Source organism: Arvicola amphibius, chromosome 4 (assembly GCF_903992535.2).
Source record: "Arvicola amphibius chromosome 4, mArvAmp1.2, whole genome shotgun sequence".
Taxonomy (NCBI): Eukaryota; Metazoa; Chordata; class Mammalia; order Rodentia; family Cricetidae; genus Arvicola; species Arvicola amphibius.
Window position 1 is genome coordinate 59,727,917 of NC_052050.1, and position 24,084 is coordinate 59,752,000.

The 24,084-nt window shown below is 45.3% G+C and overlaps 1 protein-coding gene across 2 annotated transcripts; it reads left to right on the plus strand.

The window, feature by feature from the left end:
* Positions 1-5,442: 5,442 nt before the first annotated feature.
* Aldh3a2 (aldehyde dehydrogenase 3 family member A2) lies at positions 5,443-23,556 on the plus strand. Of its 2 annotated transcripts, XM_038325597.1 has the most exons (11): positions 5,443-5,728; positions 7,259-7,490; positions 8,187-8,272; positions 10,097-10,305; positions 12,690-12,807; positions 13,862-14,003; positions 14,765-14,931; positions 17,498-17,597; positions 18,606-18,841; positions 19,652-19,764; positions 22,095-23,556. In XM_038325597.1, the coding sequence occupies exons 1-10, from the start codon at positions 5,576-5,578 to the stop codon at positions 19,733-19,735; spliced, it is 1,527 nt and encodes a 508-aa protein (XP_038181525.1). In that variant the 5' UTR covers positions 5,443-5,575; the 3' UTR covers positions 19,736-19,764; positions 22,095-23,556. The 2 variants fall into 2 exon arrangements, with proteins under 2 accessions (XP_038181525.1, XP_038181526.1); XM_038325598.1 differs by lacking the exon at positions 19,652-19,764 and having other exon boundaries at positions 5,448-5,728.
* Positions 23,557-24,084: the final 528 nt, after the last annotated feature.

Consider the following 24,084-nt stretch of genomic DNA (forward strand, 5'->3'; position numbering starts at 1 on the left):
TGCCTAATTTCTTTTTACTTCTAACTTCTAAACTACACTGAGTCCAAAATTATCTTAACCCCAACTTTAAGAAAAATCTTTCTTTCATCTTTTGGTGATTTTTTTCTTGAATTAAAAAAATTAGATGTATTAAATTTTATGTGTGTGTGTGTATGTGTGTGTGTGTGTGTTTGCTTGCATGTGTGTATGGGCACCATATATGTGCCTGGTGCCCACAGAAATCAGAAAAGGGCATTGGTTCTCCCTGGACCTTTGGTTACAGGTGGTTATGAATCACCATGTGGGTTCTGGGAACTGAACTGAGGTCCTCTGGAACTACTGAGCCATCTTTAGAGGCCCAATTTCTCATAAACGGCCCTTTACCATATTGAAGAATCTTCTTCTATGCTTTTATTTACCATTTCATTTTTATTGATAAAATTCCTGGCTCTGTGTAGCATCTCTGCCTTATACTTTACAGCACTCAGAGGTGTTGGGGGGGGTGAAACTCAGGGTCAGTCTGAGCTACTGAGCTAAAGCCTGTCTCCAAAACTAAAACCCAAAGTAAAATAAAACAAATAAACCACAAAATAGACTTTTGTATCCATCGTGAGTGTAAACCTCAGTGGCCCTTGGGACATTCTAGCCAAGTTGCTCTCTGCTCCCACTACTATCCAACTCCTGAACTTTTTCATTACCGAGAGTGCAACTCTGAACTTTTTAAAAAGACCTCATCCTATAAATGCTTCCAGCCGCTGGGGACCACTTCTTTTTCTGTCTCTGCGTCATCATAGAAGTGGAGTGTTGTCTTCAGCTATTTTGTTAACTGTTGTCTTTTCACGCCTCTTGCTTGCTTTATCTCTCCCCGTCTTCTCTGACTTGCATCTCTCTTAAGCTGCTCTTTTCCCTTCTTTCCTTACTTTTGAGCCCCTCCCCCTCCTTATTGCCTCATATTCGGTCTTATCGCTTTCCTTTGGGGTTTCCTTATTTTCAAAGATTATGTTTATGAAAACTATTCCATCTGCCATCTGATGCTTTTTCTTTTTCGTAGAAGGCTTGTGTCTCTTCTTTCTTTAGTTACCCGAGCGTGCCCTTTTCTCACTGATGCTGGTGTGTGGATACAAACGATATCAAATCTCAAAGCTAGTATTTGCTAACAAATATGATGCGTGTGAGGAAAGGCATCTAAGGTGTCCGAGACTCCAATTGAATCTGACATCTTCAACGCTACTCACAAAATCTGTTGGGTTTTGTTGTTTTTCATTTTCTGCCCATTTTTTTTTTCTTTTTTGGTTATAGGGGTTCTCTGTGTGGTCTGACGGTCCTGGAACCTTTCTGTAGTCCAGGCGAACTCAAGGATTCACTTGCCTCTGCAACTCAACTATAAAGTTTGTTCTTCTTTTGTTTTGTTTTGTTTGTTTTGTTTTGCGAAACAGGGTTTCTCTGTGTAGCTTTGAAGCCTGTCCTGGAACTCATTCTGTAGAATCAGCCATAGAGATACCTGCAAATGGAAAAGGCATTCACTCTCGGTATTCCTTAGCCAAGTACAAGCTGAAAGCCACAGTGAGGTATCACTAGGATGGCAACTGTAGGACCCTGACATGACCAAATGCTGGAGAGACTGCTGTGAGAGACTGCTGGGGACTATAAATTGCTATAAACACACTGAAATTTTATTTGGCTACAAAAGCTAAACATGTATTTGTTATCCCCTGGGAATTCTGTGGAACAACTGAGTAGAGGAATAAAGACAGACATATACATAGGTTAACTCTGTAAAAAAAATTGTATACATTTAATAATAAGATGAAATCTTTGTTACAAAAATAGTGTATTTCCATTTCCTCAGTTTCTGGCAGAGAAAACTTTCAAGGGCAGGTAAATAGAGTTGACTTGCCCTAACATCTGAGGGCTGAGTGTACATCTGTGTGCCCAAGACTCTCTGCCTCCTTTGGGGCTCCGCTTCCATGTCCTAGGAAGCTGGGTGTGATTTGCTCAGGACCCATTTCTCGGCAGGAATATATCTACTGCTTCGAAATCGTCAGCAGTTTCAGCTGTTAAACTGTCTAATTCCTATCAGACACAAAAAGAATATCATATCAACTTTTAAGATGTTTGAATTCTTCCTGACCTATTAATCTGAGGGCCTGAAATTTGGGGTCCTCTCTATAACATCAAGTTTAGTATTATAACAAGTGACAATTCAAACTTTGGGTTCCTACGATTTGGATGTTCATCAGCTCATGAACTGATGAGAGCAGAAAAGCGTACTTTAAACTTCAAGCTCATTGTTCAGTACAATCTTATTGGTTGTCAAAAAATTAGCCAGAGTGTGCTCTAGGGTCTGATGCACTTCATGCCTCTTTCATGAGAATTGTAACAAAGGTTCAAGGGGAGCATCTGGGTAGGTTTGGGCCACAAGGCACATGGCTGATGTAATCTAAGTGCTGAGGATGGATTTCTGCCCTGAAGAGGCTCTGAGGTTGTAGTGGGGAGGGGCAGTAAATGAGTCACCCTCAATAAAGTATGTTTTAACTGAAAAGGGAGGGCCTTCTTAAATTACCAACTTGCTGTCTTTCATGGAAGAAGTTTGTGGGGAGCTACTCCACACCCCTAATCTTGAAGTGATGATTTTCCTGGTCCTTAGTCATTTAAGTCAATGAATATTTGATATTTTTTTTTCTAGAAGGGAGACCATTTTGGTTGGGAATACATATAATTCTAGTCCTTTTTTGGTTCCATAACTATACTGTTTTGTTGGGAGTATTTGGATATATTTTTTAAATATATTCAACAAAATGCTCTCAATTGCTAACCTGGCTATTTTATGTCAACTTGACAGCAGCCAGAGTCACTTGGGAAGAATGAACTTCATTCAGTTGAGAAAATGTCCCCACCAGCTTAACGTGTGGGCAAGCCTACGGTTCATTTTTTTAACTGACGATTGATGGAGGGGACCCAGCTCACTGTGGGGGATGCCACTCCTCCTGGGTGCCATAAAAAGGTAGGCTGCACGAGCCTCGAGGAACAAGCCAGTACAGCACTCCTCCATTGCCTCTGCCATCAGTTTCTGCCTCCAGGTTCTTGCCTTGTTCGAGTTCCTGCCCTGACTTTCCTCACTGATGGATTGTGATGCGGAACTGTAAGGTAAAATAAACCCTTTCTTCCCCAAGTCACTTTTGGCCATGGTGCTTTATCATAGCAATAGAAATCCTGAGACAATTGGTTTCTCCAATATAGAAAATAGTTAAGAGACTGAAGACTAATCTTTCAGTGGTTGGGCACTCAAGAGTTTAAAATTGGTCACTCTCTGATCAAATAAAAAAAGGTAACCAAGTATTCTTCTGTGGTGAACTTTGAGCTAATTTCAATATTGCAACACAGAACTAGATACTGACCTTGGGCTGTGGCTTGCTACACACAGGTAATACAGGGCTGTGTGTGCGGAGGCTACTGATCTGTTTTGTAATATTAGGAGCCTGCTCCTCCTACACTTTCTCAGCTACAGTCTGGCCAGTTTCAGCCACGAAACCTCCAAACAGAATGTTTTGCTGTTTGTTTTGAAGCAAGGGCAAAGCAGAGGTCTGGAGACAGTGGAGTGGCCTTGCCAATTGTCTTGCTTCACCAAGAAGTGCCTCAGATAACTCAACTCACAGGCTATTGTGAAAGCTACATGATTGAGAAAGCTAGCTGGGCACTCCAGACAAAGGACGCAGAGTGCCAAAAAACGCAGGGAAAGGAATGTGCTCAAGTGCTCAGTGAGCCTCAAGGAAGCCACTCTGGCTTGAACTCAGTGCGTGGGTGAGACGAGGCGCACCCAGAGGGCAGGACGTATAGGGCTTACAGAGGATGGACTTTGAATTTTATTCTCAGTGTGACAGGAACCTGCTGGAGAGATTTGAGCAGGGGGCTAATAGAGGTCTGCATATGTTCTGAAAATACCAGTGATAGCTCAGTGAGGAATAGGAAATGGCAAATTTGCAGTCAGGAGAGAGAAACCAGCCCAGTTATATTTCACGCAGGCAGGAGTAAACACCAGCAGAAGGAAGAACAGGGTGGTATCAAAGACCAAGAGCGGATGGAAAGGTTCTCAGCCAGAGCTCATCACTCCTGGAGGCAGGAATACACTTATCTCCCCTTCCACCATAGACATGCCAGCATGTGCCACACTACTGAATACAAAGAGAAACAGAAATTTTGATTTTTCTGGTGGTCCTTCCTTCCGGTAGGACTTCCTGGGAGGCTGAGAAGGGAGAACCTCCTATGCGTCCCTGAAGTACAGAGTATAAAACGACTAGTGTAGGATTAAGAAGTAACATTATCCAATCAAGCAGGGAGTCTATTAGGATGCGAGAGAGAGAGAGAGAGAGAGAGAGAGAGAGAGAGAGAGAGAGAGAGAGAGGATATTGTTAGGAATATTTCCTAACACGAGCTCCTTGCTGACGCAAAAATTCCCATTCAAGCCAAATCAAAACAAGCCGAATTAAGAAATATCCAGGTTTAATGGGAGTTCTGCACTCTCGAGGGGGAACCGGGAAGCCAAGGAAACGTAACCCCAGGGAGGAAGAAAGTGTTCCTCTTAGGAAACGTAACCCCAGGGAGGAAGAAAGTGTTCCTCTTTTGGGAAATCACTTAAATACCCTGGGGAGTGGTCCTGACCCCATCCCCAGGGAGGGGTCAGGACCTGGCCTGCTGGGATTTGGAGTCCAGACCAGGCCTGGGGGCTGGGATAGATGCGAGAGGCTGGGGCCTACGCTCCCAACTTGACAGATATATATTATGGTTTGAACCATTAATTATTGGATTCAACATATATTCTGAAGTTAAAGTTAAAGAGATAGGGAACACTGAAGGAAGTATGTTTGGTGAAGAATAAATCAAAAATTCTAATGAACTTAACGGTAAGGAAGGCGCCCATTCTAAGTCTAAACAGAGAACAACATTTAGTCATTTCAGAAGATGGGAAGGACAACCCTGAATGGCCACCACAGCTGTGCAGCTCCAAAAGGGTCCGAATGTCCACCATTGCTAATCAATCTGGAGAGGAAATTTGGGGAAACCTGGGTGTGGGTTCCCTTTCTGGAGCAGTTCTGCCAGACAGGGGAACAGAAACACTGGAGAATTAAAAACCAGCGATGACAAAGCTGGCGTGTGTACACTGGATCCATCTTCGCTGCGGGCGTCACCCAGGCGTCTGAGTCTGAGACGCCAGAGGCGAAAGGAGACCGCTACCGGCCTGGCGAGCACGCCCCCGGGGCCTCAGTTCCTCCTCCGAGAGGACGTTCCGCCCTTCCCTGAAGCCAGAGCCCTCCTTCCGCGCGTCCGCCGGTCACAAGACGCACGCCCTCTCCGGGCGCCGGCGGACAAGGGTCCAGCCGCTCTGATAGGGGTCGGGGGCGGGGCCTCGCAGTCACGTGCGGCATCCCGGCCAATGAGCGCGCATCGCGTCATTAGCGGCGGAACCGTGGGGGCTGGCTTACCTGGAGGCCTGGTCCGGGCCGGTAGGCTGGTGGCCAGGGTGAGCCCAGCGCAGTCCGCGCGTCGCCGGGACTGTGCGGCCACACCTACCCCTCTCCGTGTTCTCAGCAGCCCGGTCATGGAGCGTCAGGTCCAGCGGCTTCGCCAGGCGTTCCGGTCCGGCCGATCGCGGCCGCTGCGCTTCCGACAGCAGCAGCTCGAGGCCCTGCGGAGGATGGTGCAGGAGTGCGAGAAGGACATCTTGGCAGCCATCGCGGCGGACCTGAGCAAGGTGAGCGTCCGCGGGGTGGGAGGGACCGGGCGCGAGCCCTTATTCCCGTGCTGTAGCAGGTTGTTTTGTTTATCTAGCAGTGAAGAGGGAGCAGAGTTACTCCGGACTCCAGCTCTGCTTAGAGCCCTGAACGTTGTGTTTGCTCTTAGGTTGAAGTGTTTGCTTTACCTGGTGCTCGCAGTTTGTTTTCTGCGAATGCTCTTTATAGGCTTGCCCGTTTCTACTGCATTTATAGTCTCTTTCCTTACAACGTGCTCTTAACTCTCTGGGTATTCTGAGTTGTTAGTAGTTTGTTCGCTTGGTAAAGTTCAGATATTTCACTCGCTGTCTTATTTCTTAACTTTTTCTTTAGTAGGTTCTTCTTGTAGACAATATTGTTTTTTAAGTAATCTTCAACACTCATATTTTCCTTCATGACTTTGTGTATCATTAGATATGTGTTGCTTAAACGCTAGTACACTGACAATCACTCCGGGGACTTTTAAAATACAAATCTTGATTCAGTCCGTCTGAGACAGTGTCTGAGATTTCTAATGAGGTCCCAGGCGATATCACATGGCCTCTTTAGAAGCAAGCTTCAGATACCAAGGTTTTAAGTAGTGTTGGAGGTATAACTATATTCTCCTGTACTCTTTAGTAATATTTTTTCTTTTTACTTTCTATCTGTATTCCAGGCATAGTATGACCTTTATTTTTAGATTTATAATCCACCCTTCCCCAAAGACTATTGCAAAAAGTGGTAACTGCTGTAGTAGTAGCTACAAGCCTTCCTGCAGAGTACTTTGGTAAAGAGGTGCTGTGGTTGTAAACAAAGATAAGATAATGAATATTAAAGCCCCATGAGTCATCCATTCTGCAAGCATCAGCTGTTTTGTGTGTGTTTGTACATACATAGGGTTACTGAAGAAATACACTAAGTCCAGAATTTTAAACCAGGCTGTGAAGTAGAACATATATAGATAAAGTGTGAATACGGTTACAAACCAGTGTGCTAAGGAATAAGTATTAAGATACAGCTCAAAAGCAGACTTGCCATGGTACCTAAATCGTGACTGAGGAAGGCTGCTATTAATCAGGGAGGCATTGCTGAAAGAGATAATTTTTTCAGAGGCATTGGCTATCTTAGAGAGGAAGAGCCAGAAAGAGTATCCAGGGTGTGTCTTATTGAGAACTTGGAGGGTTAGAAAAAAATCTGATAGCAAACTGGGGAAGGGGTGTCTAGTAACACCGGTTGTCACTGCAGATACACTGGGTCTGAGCCGTGTGACACCCTAAGCCAGTGGTTCTCCACCCTTCTCTGCGGTCTTTCAGTACAGTTCCTCATGTTGTGGTGACCCAACCATAAAATTGTTTTCACTGTTACTTCATAAACGGAATTTTGCTACTGTTACAAATAATAATGTAAATATCTGATGTGCAGGTTAGCTGATGTGTGGCACCTGTGTGGGTTGTGACCGCTGGTCGAGGACCCTTGTCCTTGGCCAAGTATACTGTACTCTTTGTGTAAGAGTGACGGGTTTTCTTTTCCAGAGCGAACTCAATGCCTACAGCCACGAAGTCATTACCATCCTTGGGGAAATTGATTTTATGCTCGCAAATCTTCCTGAATTGGCTTCTGCTAAACCAGCTAAGAAGAATCTGCTTACCATGTTGGATGAGGCCTATGTTCAGCCAGAGCCTCTGGGAGTCGTATTGATTATTGGAGCTTGGAACTACCCTTTTGTTCTTATCATGCAGCCTCTGGTGGGAGCCATCGCTGCAGGTCTGGTGCCCGCTGACGGCTTTATTCCTGTCTCAAGGGTCTAACTGTGTCGTGTTGGTCGTAAGTTAAGGATGGTGTCTAGTTAAATACATTTGCTTTGGTGGTTTGCCTTGGCTGACACCAGCATTCATATGTATTTGTACTTACGAATGCTGAAGTACGTAGGGGGTGAATCTAAGAGTCAGAGACATCTGAGTTAGTAGTCCCAAGATCTCAGAGTCAGGCGTCCATATTCTAATGTGGTTTTTGTTGATGGCTCTGCCTTTAGAAAAAAAAAAAAACATTTAGTTTCATTTGACCAGTTTCTCTATTCAAATAATGGTGTAATGTTAGCTACAGCAAATCTCAGCAGATTGATTTCTTACTTTGAAAGCTCTGGTTGATATAACCTGTTTGCTCAGTGATTCTAGGGCAGAGAGAGGACCATGGTAGAAGTGCAGAGAAAGAGATAGAAATCTGGGGAGTGTGGGAAGCTAGAGAGCCTGTTGTCAGTGGCCTGGAGATGTGAGAGCTAACGCGTTCGCGCTTGGGAAGGAAGACACAAAAGGAAGAGGACACGCGATGATGTGAGGCAGGACAGACTTCAGAGCTGCAGAAATACATGAACCGGCCTGTGCCCTGCATGAGTGTTGCTTTGGTAGCCGTTAAAGTTACCCTGATATTGGATGATGATGTTCTGCTATCCACTTTATTCAGGAAATGCTGCGATTGTTAAGCCTTCGGAACTAAGTGAAAACACAGCTAAACTCTTGGCTAAACTCCTCCCTCAGTATTTAGACCAGGTAAGAACATCTTGGTCCATCTTCAACCCATCTGTTTATGGTGGAAAACTCAGATTTGACTCTTCTACTAGTGATGTCATTGCCGGCTGCAGATCAGAGACTTTCCTTAAGTCTCCAACAATTGGTTTGATAAAGGAAGCCAGGTTGCAAAATTCACTGTAGAATAACCCAGCAACTAGGGTTGCACAGAGTATTAAGGCTGTGGCTTCATACGTGTCTCTTTTCTACCATCTGGCACTTCCAAGGATACGATTTTAGCCATCATTCATGTAGTGAACTTGTTGATGAGAGGCTAGCATGTTTCTGTCACTGTCCATTTTCCTAACAGAACATCATGTGTGTTATTACATGAGTACTCTTGCTTTTTAAAGGCATGCTTGTGGCTGGAAGAAAGTGCCTTCCTGAACCAGCATTCTGAGGTAACTAGCGTGTAGGCACTGAAGAGTGTCGAAGGCTGACTAGGGAGCATGAGACCCCAGCTTTTCGGTAGGGGGTCAGATCCAGAAGTTCCCGTGACCTCTAGAGAGGAAGTTGATTGCTTTGTGGCTGCCGGGTTCCACATGCAGTTTTGCAGGAGAGATTATCCATTTAGCTTTCATCAAAAGGCAGCTTTAAAGCACCCGATCTGTATTATGTTTCTTGATTTGTAGTGTCCCCGTGACCAGCTCTAGCTCTTAGAGTAATTTTGTTCTCTTTATTGTCTTACCACTGTCATCATAGCTCTCAGAACAATTGGTTCTAATAGCTTGGTTATCCAGTCTAAATGGAAGAGAGTGAGTGTCATGGATTCAGTAGGACTTGAAACCAGAAGGTAGAGGATTAAGGATGCAGGTGTAAAGTCTTTAATAGTTGATGGTCCAAACGGGGAGGATGATAATGTACCCGCTTCAGTTGTCTGGTGGATTAACTTACCTGTGGATTAAAGCACAGAAAAATTAAAATTTAAAGTACGTGAGTCAGTTTAACTGTAAAGTGACCAGGAACCTTCTAATGAGCAAGAGATCAAATGCTGACCAGAGGTAATCCATTGTACAGCTTAGCCGCTGGCACGCACCTCACAGTTTCCTTGCCAGTTCTTCTCAGCCGCTACTTTCTGCCCTTGCTGTTATTGTTAAAAGTATTTTCTAAGTAGCTACCTAAAGGCAGCACAGTGCCTATGATGGGCATTTACAGATGTTATGAGACTTTTCCCGGTAACAAGTTCAGAGATTGCCCAAAGTTCAGCAGCTTGCCTAAAGTCACAGATGCTAGCGAGTGGCAGAGCCTCGATTCAGTCCAGATCCACTTCAAAAGCAAGTGCCCTCAGCTGTGATGCTCTGGGTCCTGTTCATTGGGCAGATATGGGCTTAGCTCTGCTGTACTTTGTACAGGGCAGAGAGAGAACATGGGGATTAAGACATGAACTGCAGGGCTGGAGATGCAGCTCAGGAGGCAGAGCGCAGGCCTAATGTGTACAAGGCTCTGGGTTGGATCCCCAGTACTGTGCAAAACACAACGGAACAGCAGCGAAAGCACCTCACCATCCCCTCCCCGCATCTTGCACATTTCTCCTATGGAATCCAACTGTTTGCTCTCCTTTGTGCTCTCGTTGCCAATCTCATGGAGGAAATATTGGACTCTGAGGCTTGGGTAGGTTGATGGTTCCTGGTCACCAGCAGATCCGTCTCCTCCCTCTGTCTTGGGTCACCTCCTGATCTGTCCCTCGCAGGAGATGATCTTGATCTTTTGGTTTTCCTGATTGCACCTTATCAGTGTTGAAGAATTGCTGACGTGAGGCCTTAAGATGAATCCGACAGTGCGAGAATCTGTTTCTCTTTCTTTGAGGACCTGTATGCGGTTGTTAATGGTGGTGTTGCGGAGACCACGGAGCTCCTGAAGCAGCGGTTCGACCACATTCTCTACACAGGCAACACCGCGGTGGGAAAGGTTGTTATGGAAGCTGCTGCCAAGCATCTGACCCCTGTGACCCTGGAACTCGGGGGGAAAAGCCCATGCTACATTGACAGAGACTGTGATCTAGACGTCGCTTGCAGGTGAGGCTGGCTTTGCTCTCCTGAGGTTTCCCCCAGCAGATGGACGTTTTTCTAATGGCTGTTTTCCTTTACACGTGAACCTCATGACTTATGGCTTCAAGGTTCATCAACTTTAGTGGCTGGTGTGCCCAAGAGTAGCCGGAGCCTCTCAAAATGTCTTCTGATGCCACTGTTGGAATAGGGAGCCACACATAGGTCCTGCTAGCATGTAGTTTTCCTCAGGAAGTTTGGAAATATTTTTATGGATAAACCTGGGGAGAAATTTTCCCAGGGTTGTTCTTTTTTTTTTTTTTTTTTTTTTTTTTTTTTTTTTTGAGTGTTAGGATCAAATTTATGGTAAGCCTGTGATCCACACTAAGCTATGCCCTGAGCTTGTGGCAAGAAATTTTAATCTCCCGCCAGCTGAAGAATGATAATCCAAAGGGTTGTGTGTATGAATAGAAATGCTCAGTTGAAAGGCTGTTGTGTTCACTTCGCAGCCGAGATCTTTGGTCCGCAAAACAGTATGAGAGCTATTTTAATAGCATGTTGCAGCTGGGATCCAGAAAATAAGTTTTTCTCTTTACTAAGATAGGTTTGTGACTAGGAAACGAATGTGCTCCAGGTAGCGTGGTTTCAGAGCTGTGGTACTGGGGAGGTGGATCAGCGTTGCTGCTGGGCCTCTTTAAATAGAGCGTGACTTCCAGAAAAAGAGACCAGCAGTGAATGCTGAGGTTGTGGGCTCTGTCTGTATGTAGGAAGGGGAAGGGTTCACACAGAGGAGCATGGTAGAGGATGTTGGTTGTGTCCTCTTTATACCTGCACAGCCTGTCAACAGTACTACAGCCTGAGAGAGCCGGAGTCTGAGTTGTATGCTCAGCATCCAGAGTGACCTTTGGCTGGCTCAGATAGGAAGGAGTGCCGGGGGGCTGTGCCCATTCTCTGCAGGCTGTGTCTTCATAGCTTGTACTGCTTACCAGGCCGGCTCTGAGAATTTTCTTGCTATTTAGAATCTTTTACCTCGGTTGAAAATGTGTGCCAAAGGCTGGTGGAGTGGTTCAGTGGTAAAAGTACTCGATGCACAAATCTGGCAGTGTGAGTTTGATACCTGGAACCTGTGTTTGTAAAAAGTCAGATTCTAGCTGGGAGGTGGTGGCGCACGCCTTTAATCCCAGCACTTGGGAGGCAGAGGCAAGTGGCTCTCTGTGAGTTTGAGGCCAGCCTGGTCTACTTAGTGAGTTCTAGGACAGCCAAGGTTACACAGTGAAACCCTGTTTCAGAAAAATAAAACCAAAAAGAAAAAAAAAAAGCCAGAGTCTGAGTAGATGGGAGGGAGGCCTTGAGTATGCAGCGAACACACAGAAGAGAGGCCTCACCTGAGCAAGGCAGAAAGGACCAACTCCCAAAATGTTGTCTGATGTAGGTGGGTCATCTGTCTATGTGTTACTTTCATTGGTTAATAAAGAAACTGCCTTGGCCCTTTGATAGGACAGAAAATTAGGTAGGCGGAGTAAACAGAACAAGATGCTGGGTAGAAGGCAGACTCCAGGTCAGACATGCTTAATCTTTCCTGGTAAGCCACCACCTCATGGTGCTACACACACTATTAGAAATGGGTTAATCAAGATGTGAGAGCTAGCCAATAAGAGGCTAGAGCTAATGGGCCAAGCAGTGTTTAAATGAATACAGTTTGTGTGTAATTATTTTGGGTAAAACTAGCAGGCGGCTGGGAGCCGGGTGGGAATGCAGCCCTCCGCTCCTTCTACAGTTGTCTTCTGCCTCCTCCCACACACACTGTGGCATGCATGCTTATATGTGCGCGCACACACACACACACCCCAAATCAAAAAGAAATCTGGAAATGCATTCTAAGTTGATGATCTCCAACTAACTAGTTGTAACTAGATGATCTACAGTTCAGAGTTTTTATTTCTTTTGTTTTTAGCCATACTAACTAAATATATAAAGCCATATGTTTGGCATGAAGGTTAATCTTTGTCATCAACTTGATGGCATTTAGAAGCACTATGAAAACAACTCTGTAGATGTGTCTGTGAGGGATTTGTCTAGATTAGGTTAAGTGAGGTGGGAAGACCCACCCTAAACCTGAGTTGTGGGTGGAAAAAAAAAGGCAAACTGAGCATAAGTATTGGTTGCTCTCTCCTCCCCGACTGTGGTGCCATGTGACCGCAGTGTCATGGTCCTGCTGCCATGCCCTCCTTCTCCGCGATGTAGCACCCTTCAACTGTGAGCCAAAATCACCCCTTCCTTTCTTCAGTTGCTGTTGCCAGATGTTTTATCATAGTGATATGCAAAGTACCTCATACATTGGGAAACATGGTGACAATGAAAAGATGACTGAATTGCATAGGCATTCTGGTTTGGGTTTTGTTTTTTCTCCCCAGACGCATAACCTGGGGAAAGTACATGAACTGTGGTCAGACCTGCATAGCTCCAGACTACGTCCTCTGCGAAGCCTCGCTCCAGGAGCAGATCGTACAGAAGGTTAAGGAGACGGTGAAGGTCTGTGTTCTGCAGTTCTGGTCCCACTGATGAAAGTCAGAGTGCTTTCAGACAGCATCTCTGTTCACTTTTACCCCCAACCCAGACAATCCCAGAAACATATGTGACTGAGCCAACTGGCTAATTAAAAGACAGCGCAGCCAGTCAGTGGTGGCGCACGCCTTTAATCCCAGCACTCGGGAGGCAGAGGCAGGTGGATCTCTGTGAGTTCAAGACCAGTCTGGTCTACAAGAGCTAGTTCCAGGACAGGCTCCAAAGCTACAGAGAAACCCTGTCTCGAAAAACCAAAAAAACAAAACAAAAACAAAAAAACAAAAAAACCCACACACACTCTGCATCTGTGGGAACAAGGCCAAATTGATGTTAAGTCCGCTTAAATGGTGTAGTTGATTTATTGACTAGTTGAGGCATATATTTAAAAGTCAAAATGTTTTCTGTGGTTTTGAAAGAATATTTCCAAATTACTTGAAGAGAGCCCTTGGCATATTGAGGCATACTGGTTCTTGCTGGAGAAGGTTATCAGTTGTCGTGTGTGTAGATGGCCAGATGACCAATAGTTTGAAGGCGTGAAGTAAATACCTACTTAAAGTGCACCCTTGTAGAGCAGCGGTCCTCAGCCTTCCTGATGCCACGACCCTTTAATACAGTTCCACGGGTTGTGGTGGCCGCCAACCATAAAATTATTTTCATTACTACTTTATAACTGTGATTTTGCTGCTGCTATGAATCATAATGTAAATCTCTGATATGCAGACCATCTGTCTGATATTCGACCCTTGTGAAGGGGTTGTGGCCCACAGGTTGAGAACTGTTGCTGGAGCAGGTTCTTTTAGGAATATAAAGGAACTAAGGAAGACTGGGTTTGGTAATAAGCTAAGGCTTGAAGAGATGTAGGATTCTCATTGTCAGAGTGTGTTTGACCAGGGGTGCCGAATTCAGTGGTCCAGAGACTAGTAAGCCACCTTGCTGAGATCATTTTCTGTTAATTGAGCACCAGAAAGGAATTGAAGTATGGGTTTTATGATAATTAAGTGACTCCTGTTGCTTTCAATAGGACTTTTATGGGGAAAACATAAAAGAGTCTCCTGATTATGAAAGGATCATCAATCTTCGTCACTTTAAGAGGTTACAAGGTTTGCTTGAAGGACAGAAAATAGCTTTTGGCGGGGAGACGGATGAGGTCACACGCTACATAGGTAAGGAAATTCGCCTTTCCTGTGGGAAGATAGTTCGACATACTAACATTTACTGATCTTACATAAACTAAACATTGCTTTTCCGTGTACTGTTTTTTAGTGTATGTACACATGCACCTTTAATACTTATTCTATTTATTATTGAGTGTGTGTGTGTGTGTACCACAGTATCTTAATTTTCTGTTGCTGTGATAAAGCATCTGCCATCTGTAGTGAGATCTGGCGCCCTCTTCTGGCAGATAGGCAGACATTCAGACAGAACACTACATAATATAAATCTTTTAAAAAAAGAAATGCTCCCAAATTAATTTACTTTTCTTTTTTCATCTGTAGTTTAAAGAAACTTAAAAGAATGGAAATAATTAAGAATTCATAAAAATTCTCCTTGGTTGGATGTTTCAGTAATTGTTCAACAAAACAAAAATCCCAATTCTTTTGTCTTGCTGCTCTTCCCATCTCCTAGGTGGCAGCATGACCCATTTCTAGGCCAGTCAAAGACAAAATGAAGGAAGAACTGTCGAGATTAGCTTGGTCTAGGTAGAACTTCTCCCTGAGTTTGACAGTGGATTTGGAAGCAGATTTTGTGGGGAGGAAAGGTTGCCGTGAGCCAAAGCGAAGACTAGCGCACTGAGAGAGGACAGACCAGTAGGAGTACCTAGTGGGGGGCTGTCTCAGGAAATGAAGAGAAGATGAGACTGTTGCTTTTTTTTTCTGTCTTCAACTTGACCATTCATGTTATTTTATTTAATTTTACTTTTTAGCCCCAACCGTACTTACTGATGTTGATCCTAATTCCAAGGTGATGCAGGAAGAAATTTTTGGACCAATTCTCCCAATAGTGTCTGTGAAAAATGTAGATGAAGCCATTAATTTCATAAATGATCGTGAAAAGCCCCTGGCGCTCTACGTGTTTTCTCATAACAACAAGGTAAGCGTTGTAGAGAATAGTTCGTTCTCAGGAGCCAGATTTCTTTATCACTATAAAGCATAGATGGCTCATTTATATATCGAAGTTGACCGGCTGCATTCATGCTTTCTTGGGTCATGGAGCCATGGTTATCACTGTACCCCTTCCCTTCCTCCCTGGAGTTAGAGCTGAGTTCACAGGGACGAATGTCATAGGCTTTTGAATAACAAACACCTCCTGAATAATGAGAACTCTTCCATGTACTAGCATGTAGTGCTCTTTGTGGCATGAATCCATAGAGCCTGCCCCTGTGATTCAAATGGCCATGTAGCCACTCAGATGAGGCTGGGGAAGTCAGAGACCTCTGGCACATCGTAAAGATGGTCGTGAGAACTTGGGCTTCAGGCTCCCTAAGGGTAGCAGCTCTGCAGCCTCTTCCTGTGTGCCTGTCCTTTGTGTCGCTAGGTGACTTGCAGCTCTTAGCAGATGATGGCTCCACGTGGACAAATAGGTTCAGGGTCCATCTGGAAAGAGGAAAATGAGAAAGAGGAAGGAGGGACCAGTGAGTGTGCGGAGGCCATTGGCCGGTGCCATGTGCAGTTCCTGATGGTGAGGCGCTGTGGTCACGTGGTGGCTTCAGGCGCTGGCAGCACCGTGAAGTTCGCTTAGCTCCAGGCACTCGGAGTGAGAGGAGTGTGCGTGGTTCAGTAGGGTCACTAGCAGCGTGCAGCTGGGTGGGCAGCTCTTTCCCTGTGGTCACTGCAGGCCCATTCAACATCCACCCTGAGTTCCCAAGGCTTCTCAGCACCTAAGTGAAATGGTGTCTATTAGCTCAGTGTCATTGAGGCTTCTCTGATCTTAGGCCAACTAGCTATTTATCTCCTCAAAAACAGGATAATTCTAACTTTTTTTTGCATTCATACCTGTTAATCATATGTTATAATTTAGATCAGGGACTGAGAAGTAACTTTTTTGTTGTTCTGTTTTTAAGACAGGGTTTCTCTGTATAGCCCTGGCAATTCTAGAACTCACTCTGTAGACCAGGCTGGCCTTAAACTCAGAGATCTTCCTGCCTCTGCCTCCCAAGTGCTGGCATTAGAGGTATGCACCATCACCACCCAGCTGAGAAATAATAATTTTAATATACTATTTTTGCTTACCGCAAGACTTTGATGTGTGTGCACAATGTATTTTAATCACGGTCATTCCCCAGTCTTCCCCTAATTCTAATTTCCTGCTTACTCAAGGGTCATTTGCTAGAGCATGGTTGAGATATGAGGGGCATACCTGTAAGGAACTGACTTGCCCTCTCCCAAGAGCTGTTCAACTGCCAGTGTCTCTTCATTTGTGGTCTAGGGCGCATGAGTCCCTCTCCTGTCCATGCCGGAGTAGTGACTGGTTTGCCATCTGTGGTCGCCCACAGCTGTCTCGAGTCCAGGAACACGGCGGTCTTTCTGAAGACTGTTTTCCTCCTCTCCTCCTCTGACTCTTACAGTCTTTTCGCTCCCTCCTGCCAATCCCCAGCCTCTGAGGGAGGAGTGTGATGGAAATGCCCCATCTGAGACAGAGCATGCCGTAGGCAATTACACCCTTCACTTTGACCAGCTGAGAGTTTCCGTGCTAACTGCTGTCCACCGCACAAAGAAACCTCTAATGAGGTCTGAGGAGTGTATTAACCTATGGATAGAGAAATTGTAAACATAGAGGGTGGTTTGATACTAAGTTCATTTAACAAGATACTAGTAGTATGTTCATCATTAAGGCCTCTGAGCTCCCCGGCCATGAATTCTTGGTAAGATTTATAGCAGGCATATGTCCTCCTACAGAAAGTGGCTGGTCCCCCAGAACATCCATGCCACTATCACACCAGCAGCACGTCATTATTGCAGCACACAGCATTCACAGCTGGGTAGATTCCCCCACCCTTCCCCACAGCAGCGCGTGCTGCACCTCCTGGTACTGTAAAGCTATTCAGCAGTGCAGAAGGCTTCCGGCCAGTACCACCTTGAGAGAAGTAGTAATTTCTAAACTGTCTCTTATTGGTACTGCTTTGGAGTATGGATCTTGATGGTGATCAAGGAAACAGACCCAAAGGTTCAGGGCCACCCCTCTTGATCTACACACTGATATGCTGGGGACTAGAAGTGTTTAATATTTCAGATTTTTTTAAGGCAGTGTCACTGTGTATCCTAGGCTGACCTTAAACTCATACTCTGCCTGCTCCAGTTTCTCAAATGCAGAGATTCAAGTATGTGCTATCTTCCACGCAGCTTGACTGCAGATAGTTTTTAGGTTTTAGAATATTTGCCTATAAAATATTTGCCTATAAATGAGCTGCCTTGCAGTTGGGACCCAAGTTTAAGCATTTTCTGTGTTTCATGAGACAATATATACAAAGTCTGAAGGTAATTTTATACAGTATTTTTAGTAATTTTTGGCCTGAATTTTATGTCTTCTCAAACTTAAAAACTTGCACCAGCACACAAAGCCAGGATGCATGTCCTTAGAGCCCACAGGGAGTGCACTCAAAGACACGGGGGTGATAGGACATTAGCTCTGACCTGGGTGCCTTTGGTCTGTTCTTCAGCTGATCAGACGGGTGATCGAGGAAACCTCCAGCGGTGGGGTCACAGGCAATGATGTCATCATGCACTTCACTGTCAATTCTTTGCCCTTTGGAGGTGTGGGTAAGTACGACCGTCCAGTGGCTAGTCTATGGCTGTGACCTCTGCAGTCAGGCTGGGTCCCCTGTTCTCCAGAGGTTGGGCCAAAGGCATTTTGTTCTTGGGGAAGCATTGTGGACATGATCTGCCACTTTCTGCTGGGTCCCTCCTACCATGCTCGTGGCTGTAGCTGGCCCTCTTCTCTCCTCCCTCACTGTCCTGGTATTTTCTCTCTGGCTTCATTGTCTTCCAAATGAATCAATCTTGCCTTCTGAAATGACCCCTTCCATCAAAACAGTTAAGTCAGCTGTGGCCTGACTGCATCCCGCTGTCCCCTGGCTTCCAGTCATTCTGCCTTCTGTCATTGTATTGTACATGTCGTGGCCACTCACAGGACATTTTGCCACTTGCCAGTCTGTTGTATACATTGTGAATTATGCAAGTGTGACTCCAGGAAGGCAGGGGTTTTTACTTGCTAGTCTTACCTATCTGTACAACCTTGTTACCCTGTTCTTGGTTGCTCTTCAAGGACTTAGAGGAAGCAAGTGAGAGAAGCCATGGATAAATAAGGCCGTGTGGACTGATAGAAAGAGCACACACATAGTGTTTAGCATCATGCTAAACTGGGTTCATATTTTAGTTTCCTCCTTTAGCAGACATGTGACTTCAGGCAGATCAGCCAGTTCCGTAAACTCTTTTTCCTGTCTGGAAACTGGGTTGGAGGTACTGACCACTGAGGCCTGGGGTAGGCGTCCCCCACAGAACTCACTGAAACTCTTAGCACACTTGTGACATAAAGGACACACAGCCCTAGAAGGGCTGCAGATGCTGTCCCTGCTCATGGAAAGCATCCAGGCTGAGGGGGCTGATGACTGTGCTGGGGGACCAAGTTGGGAAAAGATTTTTGAGGAAAAAAAAAAAGCAAATATGTTGGGTTTCTACACCCCAATCAGCACTCTCAGGCTTTCTCCGTTGGCGTGGAAATGGGAAGCAGCTGCACTGGAATTGTTCCATCTGTTCCATTTGTTTCAGGTGCCAGCGGAATGGGGGCTTACCATGGGAAATACAGCTTTGACACCTTTTCTCATCAGCGCCCCTGTTTATTGAAAGGGTTAAAGGGAGAGAGCGCCAATAAGCTCAGGTACCCTCCCAACAGCCAGTCCAAGCTCGGCTGGGCCAAGTTCTTCCTGCTGAAAAAGTTCAACAGAGCAGGGCTGCTGACGCTGCTGGTCACGTGCTTAGCTGTGATTGCAGCCGTGTTCATCAAGGTGAGTCCCTGTCCCTCCTTCCTATCCCTTCTTTCTGTTTGTGGGCTGCTTGTAGCTATGTGAGTCCGTCTGGCGAGACTCTCCATCAGCTTCTAAAGTTCCTGCCTGCTGGCCAGCTACCTGTTCTTGTAAACACAGTTATTTACTTCCTGTCTTAGCTGTTTTTCTACTGCAGAGTCAAAGTTCAATAGTTCTGACCAACTTTGAATGGACTGCAAAGTCAAAATTATTGTAGGAGTTTACCGACGTTTTTTAAGAATCTAAACTACCAAAGAGCTTGCTAGAAGGCTCCAGAGCTGCTCAGCCCTGTGCTCCCTTGGATATTGGTCCTCACTATCTGCTTCAGTTTGTTTTTGAATATGCATGAAGTCATCATGGCATTAAAAATGACAGTAGTGGAAGGAAATAGACAATGGGCATCATTTTTATTAGGCGTATTTTTCCTCCAAAGTGGATTGCCAGAGAAAGTTTGTCTTGGGCCACAGGTCATCATAGAGGTGAGACTGCAAAAAGGCGCTCGAGACAGCCTCCTCTGGGTGGTGTGTACATCTCTGGGACGGAGGAGGGAATTATCCTTCATGGGATGAGTGTCAAGATGGGATGAGGAAGGGTTTCCTCAGACAGCTGACCAAGATGTGTGACAATGTCTATGAAGAATGGATGTGGATGAGAGACAGGAAGCATCTAGTGGAAATGCCATGTTTATCTAGCGTGTATCTTGGTTAAATGTGAAAAGTTGTTCATCTCACTAGCACTGCACTGGTGGACCGATGATAACAGCTGCATTTGAAATCATTTGGGTTTTCTCAGAAATACCAAGCTCTGCCGAGGGGGAATGCCCTGTTGGCTTCTCTGGCAGTTCACAGACTGCGCTGGCCCAGTAAACACTCATGATCAGATCTCAGCTGTCTGTTGAGAGTGAGGTAGGAGCTTCCTGTTTTATTTCTCTGTGTGAGGTGGGCCAGGTTGGGTTCTGTTTGGATTTAGTTGTTCCTGCAGCTGAAGGTTTAGACTTACTGACAAAGGATGTTTTACTTAAATTCAATTTAGGCATCATTTTAAAGGGATGGGGAGGGGTACTGGTAGAGGAGCAGATCTCTGGGCTGGGCCTGGTGAAATCTGTGGCCTTTCTAAAAGTGAGTAGCTGCATGTTGAGCTACGCTGTTGCCTCTGTCTGCTCAGGAGGGCATGCCAGCAATTCCAGTCCACAGTCACCATTTAGACAGTTAACTTTTTATTTCATAATTTGAGAATTTTTTTAAAAGTCTCAGAATTGTTTCATTTTAATTAAAAATAAAGCTCTACAGTTTAGGAATTCACAGTGGCAATTCAGGGTGTTTTCCTCTTCTACATCTTTCTGAGACTGAAGATTTGGTCGGAGTAGGCTTGCTTGGGTCTCTGGCCAATAGTGTTTTTCATTTGACATTGGTCCCTTAGCCTAGTGTGCATATTTTTGGTTGGGGTAGACTTTCTCAACCTCTGGGTGACATGAGGACCAGACTTGCCTTGTCCCCAAGAAGGCGCACCTAGGTGGCACCACACTCACCACACAAGGGTTTGGCAGACAGGTCTTCCTTAGCCAGGTCTTTGGTGGGAACGAGAGCACGTGGGCTTGATCCTCGGCTTGGTTATTGAATTGAGATTTTGGCAAAGCCTCTCCTTGAGCTTTTACTTGAATCTCCTCTCCAGAGTGCGAGGAGTTTGCGATTTCCCAGGCCGCTTTCAACTTCTCCCGTCTCATTGCTATTGGCAGTACGTTCATGGCTTCTTTAGCCAGAGTGGACTCAGGTGAAGATCTGGCTTTGGCCCCTTGCTGCCTCCTTGTGCTCTTCCCTGACCTTTTATCCTCTTTGTATCAAATCTCATTTTAATTCAAACGGTGATTCAGAATGTAGATTACGTTGCTCATTTGGGTCTCTGAAAACATTTTTGAAGGCTGTTTTTTTCTTTAGGACATTTTTGTACATGCTCAGTAAGCTTGACGCCTGAGCTGTACCACCAAGCAAAATGAGCTTCTTTTGAAAGACACGTAGTGATCGTGACATGCCACGTGATGGACAGGCTGGGGTCAATGGCACATGTCCCGTGCTTTCTCAGCACTTGATGTGTCTGGTTTTTTGAGACAGACCATTGCTTGTCTTCACCTGTACATCGAGGAGTCTGTTATAATTGCAGACCTTTGTCCTGCATACTGAGGAGTCTCATCATTACAGACGTTTGCATTAAGTGGCTTCTTTTTGCCTTCGTGGTTTTACTTACATTGTCAGGTGTTTTCATGTGGTTTTGCTGATGTATTGGAGTTCGAGTGAATTTAGAATAAAGTCCACAAGGGAAAGTTCCATCAAAACCTGTAAGCTACAGGAAGTGTTAGGCTGGCCTGGGTCTTTTAGATTTATGTATTTTTGGTTTTTTTTTTTTTTGTTTTTTTTGTTTTTTTTTTAAATTTATTTTTATTATGTATACAACATTCTGCCTCAAAGTATGCCTGCACGCCAGAGGAGGGCGCCAGATCTGTACAGATGGTTGTGAGCCACCATGTGGTTGCTGGGAATTGAACTCAGAACCTTTGGAAGAGCAGCCAGTGCTCTTAACCTCTGAGCCATCTCTCCAGCCCTGTATTTTTGTTTTTTATGTATGAGTGCTTTCCTGCATGTGTTCCTGGTTACCCACAGAGACCAAAAGAGGGTGTCAGATCCCCTGGAACTGGAGTTGAATGTCATTGTGGGTGCTGGGAACTGGACCCTAGTCTTCAGTAAGAGCAGCAAGTGCTCTTAACCATCTCTGTCCCCTGGTCAGAGTTTTAGAAGGTGGAGAAATATCAAGTTGGTTATAATCAGGGGTCAGTGCGCTGTCTTCATCTGGAGGTTGCTGCGGCTCTCCTCAGCTTAGGCTGGATCAGCGGGATCACTGCTCTTGGACTTCAGGAATAAGCTCGCCAGTCTCTAGATTTCATGCCAACCCTTGGGTCTCCTGCTACATGGCTTTGGGTACATAGCTCTGCTTTTAGCTCTTGGTTTGGGATATTATACAGTCTGCTCCCTTGTCTTATTGTTATTAATGAGGAAAGGCATGATCCTGTATTTTCAGTTGAAACCACACTGTGGCTTCTTAGGGACACGTAGCTTTCTTTTCTATTTTGAATTTGGAGTCTCTTAAGAAAGAAAGTGTTTGCGAGAGTCTCAGTCCCCCCAAACTTATATTCTAGGGCTTTTCTCATAACAGAGTAACATGAACCCTTTTCTCCTCTCTCCAGGAATATTTGTAATGACTTCCTCGTAACCTCTACTGAATCGTTCCTCTACCAAATGCTTGACAAACCAATACCTTTAAAATTGTACCCAAACCAGGAAGTCACAGATGTACTGCAATCAAACCTAAGCCATTGCCACTTACCGCTAATGAAACTCACTGAGCCAAATTCCAGCATTTGTCAGCAGCGAAGGTACCGGGAGGACATAGACTGTGCTGGGGGCGAGAACGTGCCACGTGAAGTCCCAGCTCCATGGGTGGTGTCAGGGAGAATGGTAGCTCCAGTTCATAGCACTTCCCACTCCTGCGTCTTCTGCTCTCAGGCGGCAGCTGTCTGGAGAGGCGAGGTTAGTTCTTCCCAGCTCATGTTAGGGGTTGAGGTCCTAAACTGGGGAAGTGGGTACGTCCACCTCATCTACTGTGCCAAGACTCTGACCTTCAGGAACTGGCTCTCCATTTAAACATCCTTTCTTGTTCATTGCACATCACCTGAAGTCTGTCGTGACTGTCCACAGTGCCTTTATGATGACATCAGCTATACCGAGCCTCTTGTCAGGAAGCAGTGCTTTCTTTGTGAATGCCACTGAGAACATCTTGTAGTCACAGCTGTTCCAGAGGCCAAGGTTAGAAGATCCCTGAGCCCAGGAGTTTGGGACCAGCCTAGGCTACATGGTGAGGAACCCCACCCCCCATTCTCCATAAAGACCCTTCGAGATCCTAAAGTTGAATGTCACATAGATCTTCAAGGATAAATCTTTTCTTGTTTTCAAAGCACAATGCAAGGAAACTTCACTTTTTAAATTTTAGAGGGATCCCTTTCTGAATAAATTTAGCCTACAGATCTTAAAGTGTGGTCCAGCTCCTGTCCTGAAAAGGGGATGTTAGGATCGGAGGCTTCAGAAGGCACGGGACAGAGACTGTTGGAGATTGCTGTGAGCTGGTGGGACACACTGAAGGGATGGGACGATAAGAAGAGCTCCCGAGCACGTGGGGCATTGTTCTCATTCATATCCTGATGTGGCCAAGCGGGGCAGTGGCAAAAGAGATCAGTGTGGAGCTCAGCTCTCTGCTGCCAGGGCCTGGCTGCACCCCAACCCCAAGCTGCAGAGCTCCCACTGCCTTCCTGGGATCCAGATTAAGACTTGATCCCACTCAATGAGAATGTAACTTGCTTTATTGACTGTATAACCATCTTTGCTGAATAACCTGTTCCATCACTGAAGCTGTCTGAAGGGTGTTGTCTCTACAAAAGTATGAGGTATCAAAACAAAAACAAACCATTGTCCTATTTAGCAAGTAGTTGCTTATGTGACAATTGTCATAGACTAATCATAAAATATTTTGCACAAAATTCCAATGTAGAATTTGCTCTTACTATTACGTTAAATTATAAATCATAACTTCTAATTATACTAGAATACTTACATACTATACTAATCTTCAAAATAAATGTTTTTCATAAATTATTGTGAGTGTTATTTTCAACCTCAGCTATGGAGATAAAATTCCTTGATTACAAAGTTTCCCTACTAATCCATTTTTCACTGTAGCCCTCACAGATGGCAGTGCTAACTCTGGGCGTCACGCTTCTCAGACTCCGCAGTCTGTTCTCTGAGTGCGGATGAAGGCCGCGGTGCCATGTGTCACCACTGAGCCTAGAGCTGTTCACCAATCACAGGCCCACAGCAACCAAAAATTTGAACTCCTGTCATGTGCCATCCTGTAGCCATGTGTGACCGGACAAGCTGGGCTTTGCTGCTCTGACTGCTGAAAGGCAGAGCAAATGCTTCTCAGTCTGAGCCCGGTGAGATGAGGGGGGAAGGAGGGCCTCCTGGCCTGGCTTCCCACCTGTGGCCAGCAGGGTCCCCAGTGCCACCTAGCTAGGGCTTGCTGGCCCTTCTCACAGCTCCACGAAGACTGGCACGCTGTGCCCAGAAAAACACAAATGTTACCAGTGCTTTTGAAATTCCATTTTACTTAAAATCTTTTCTATT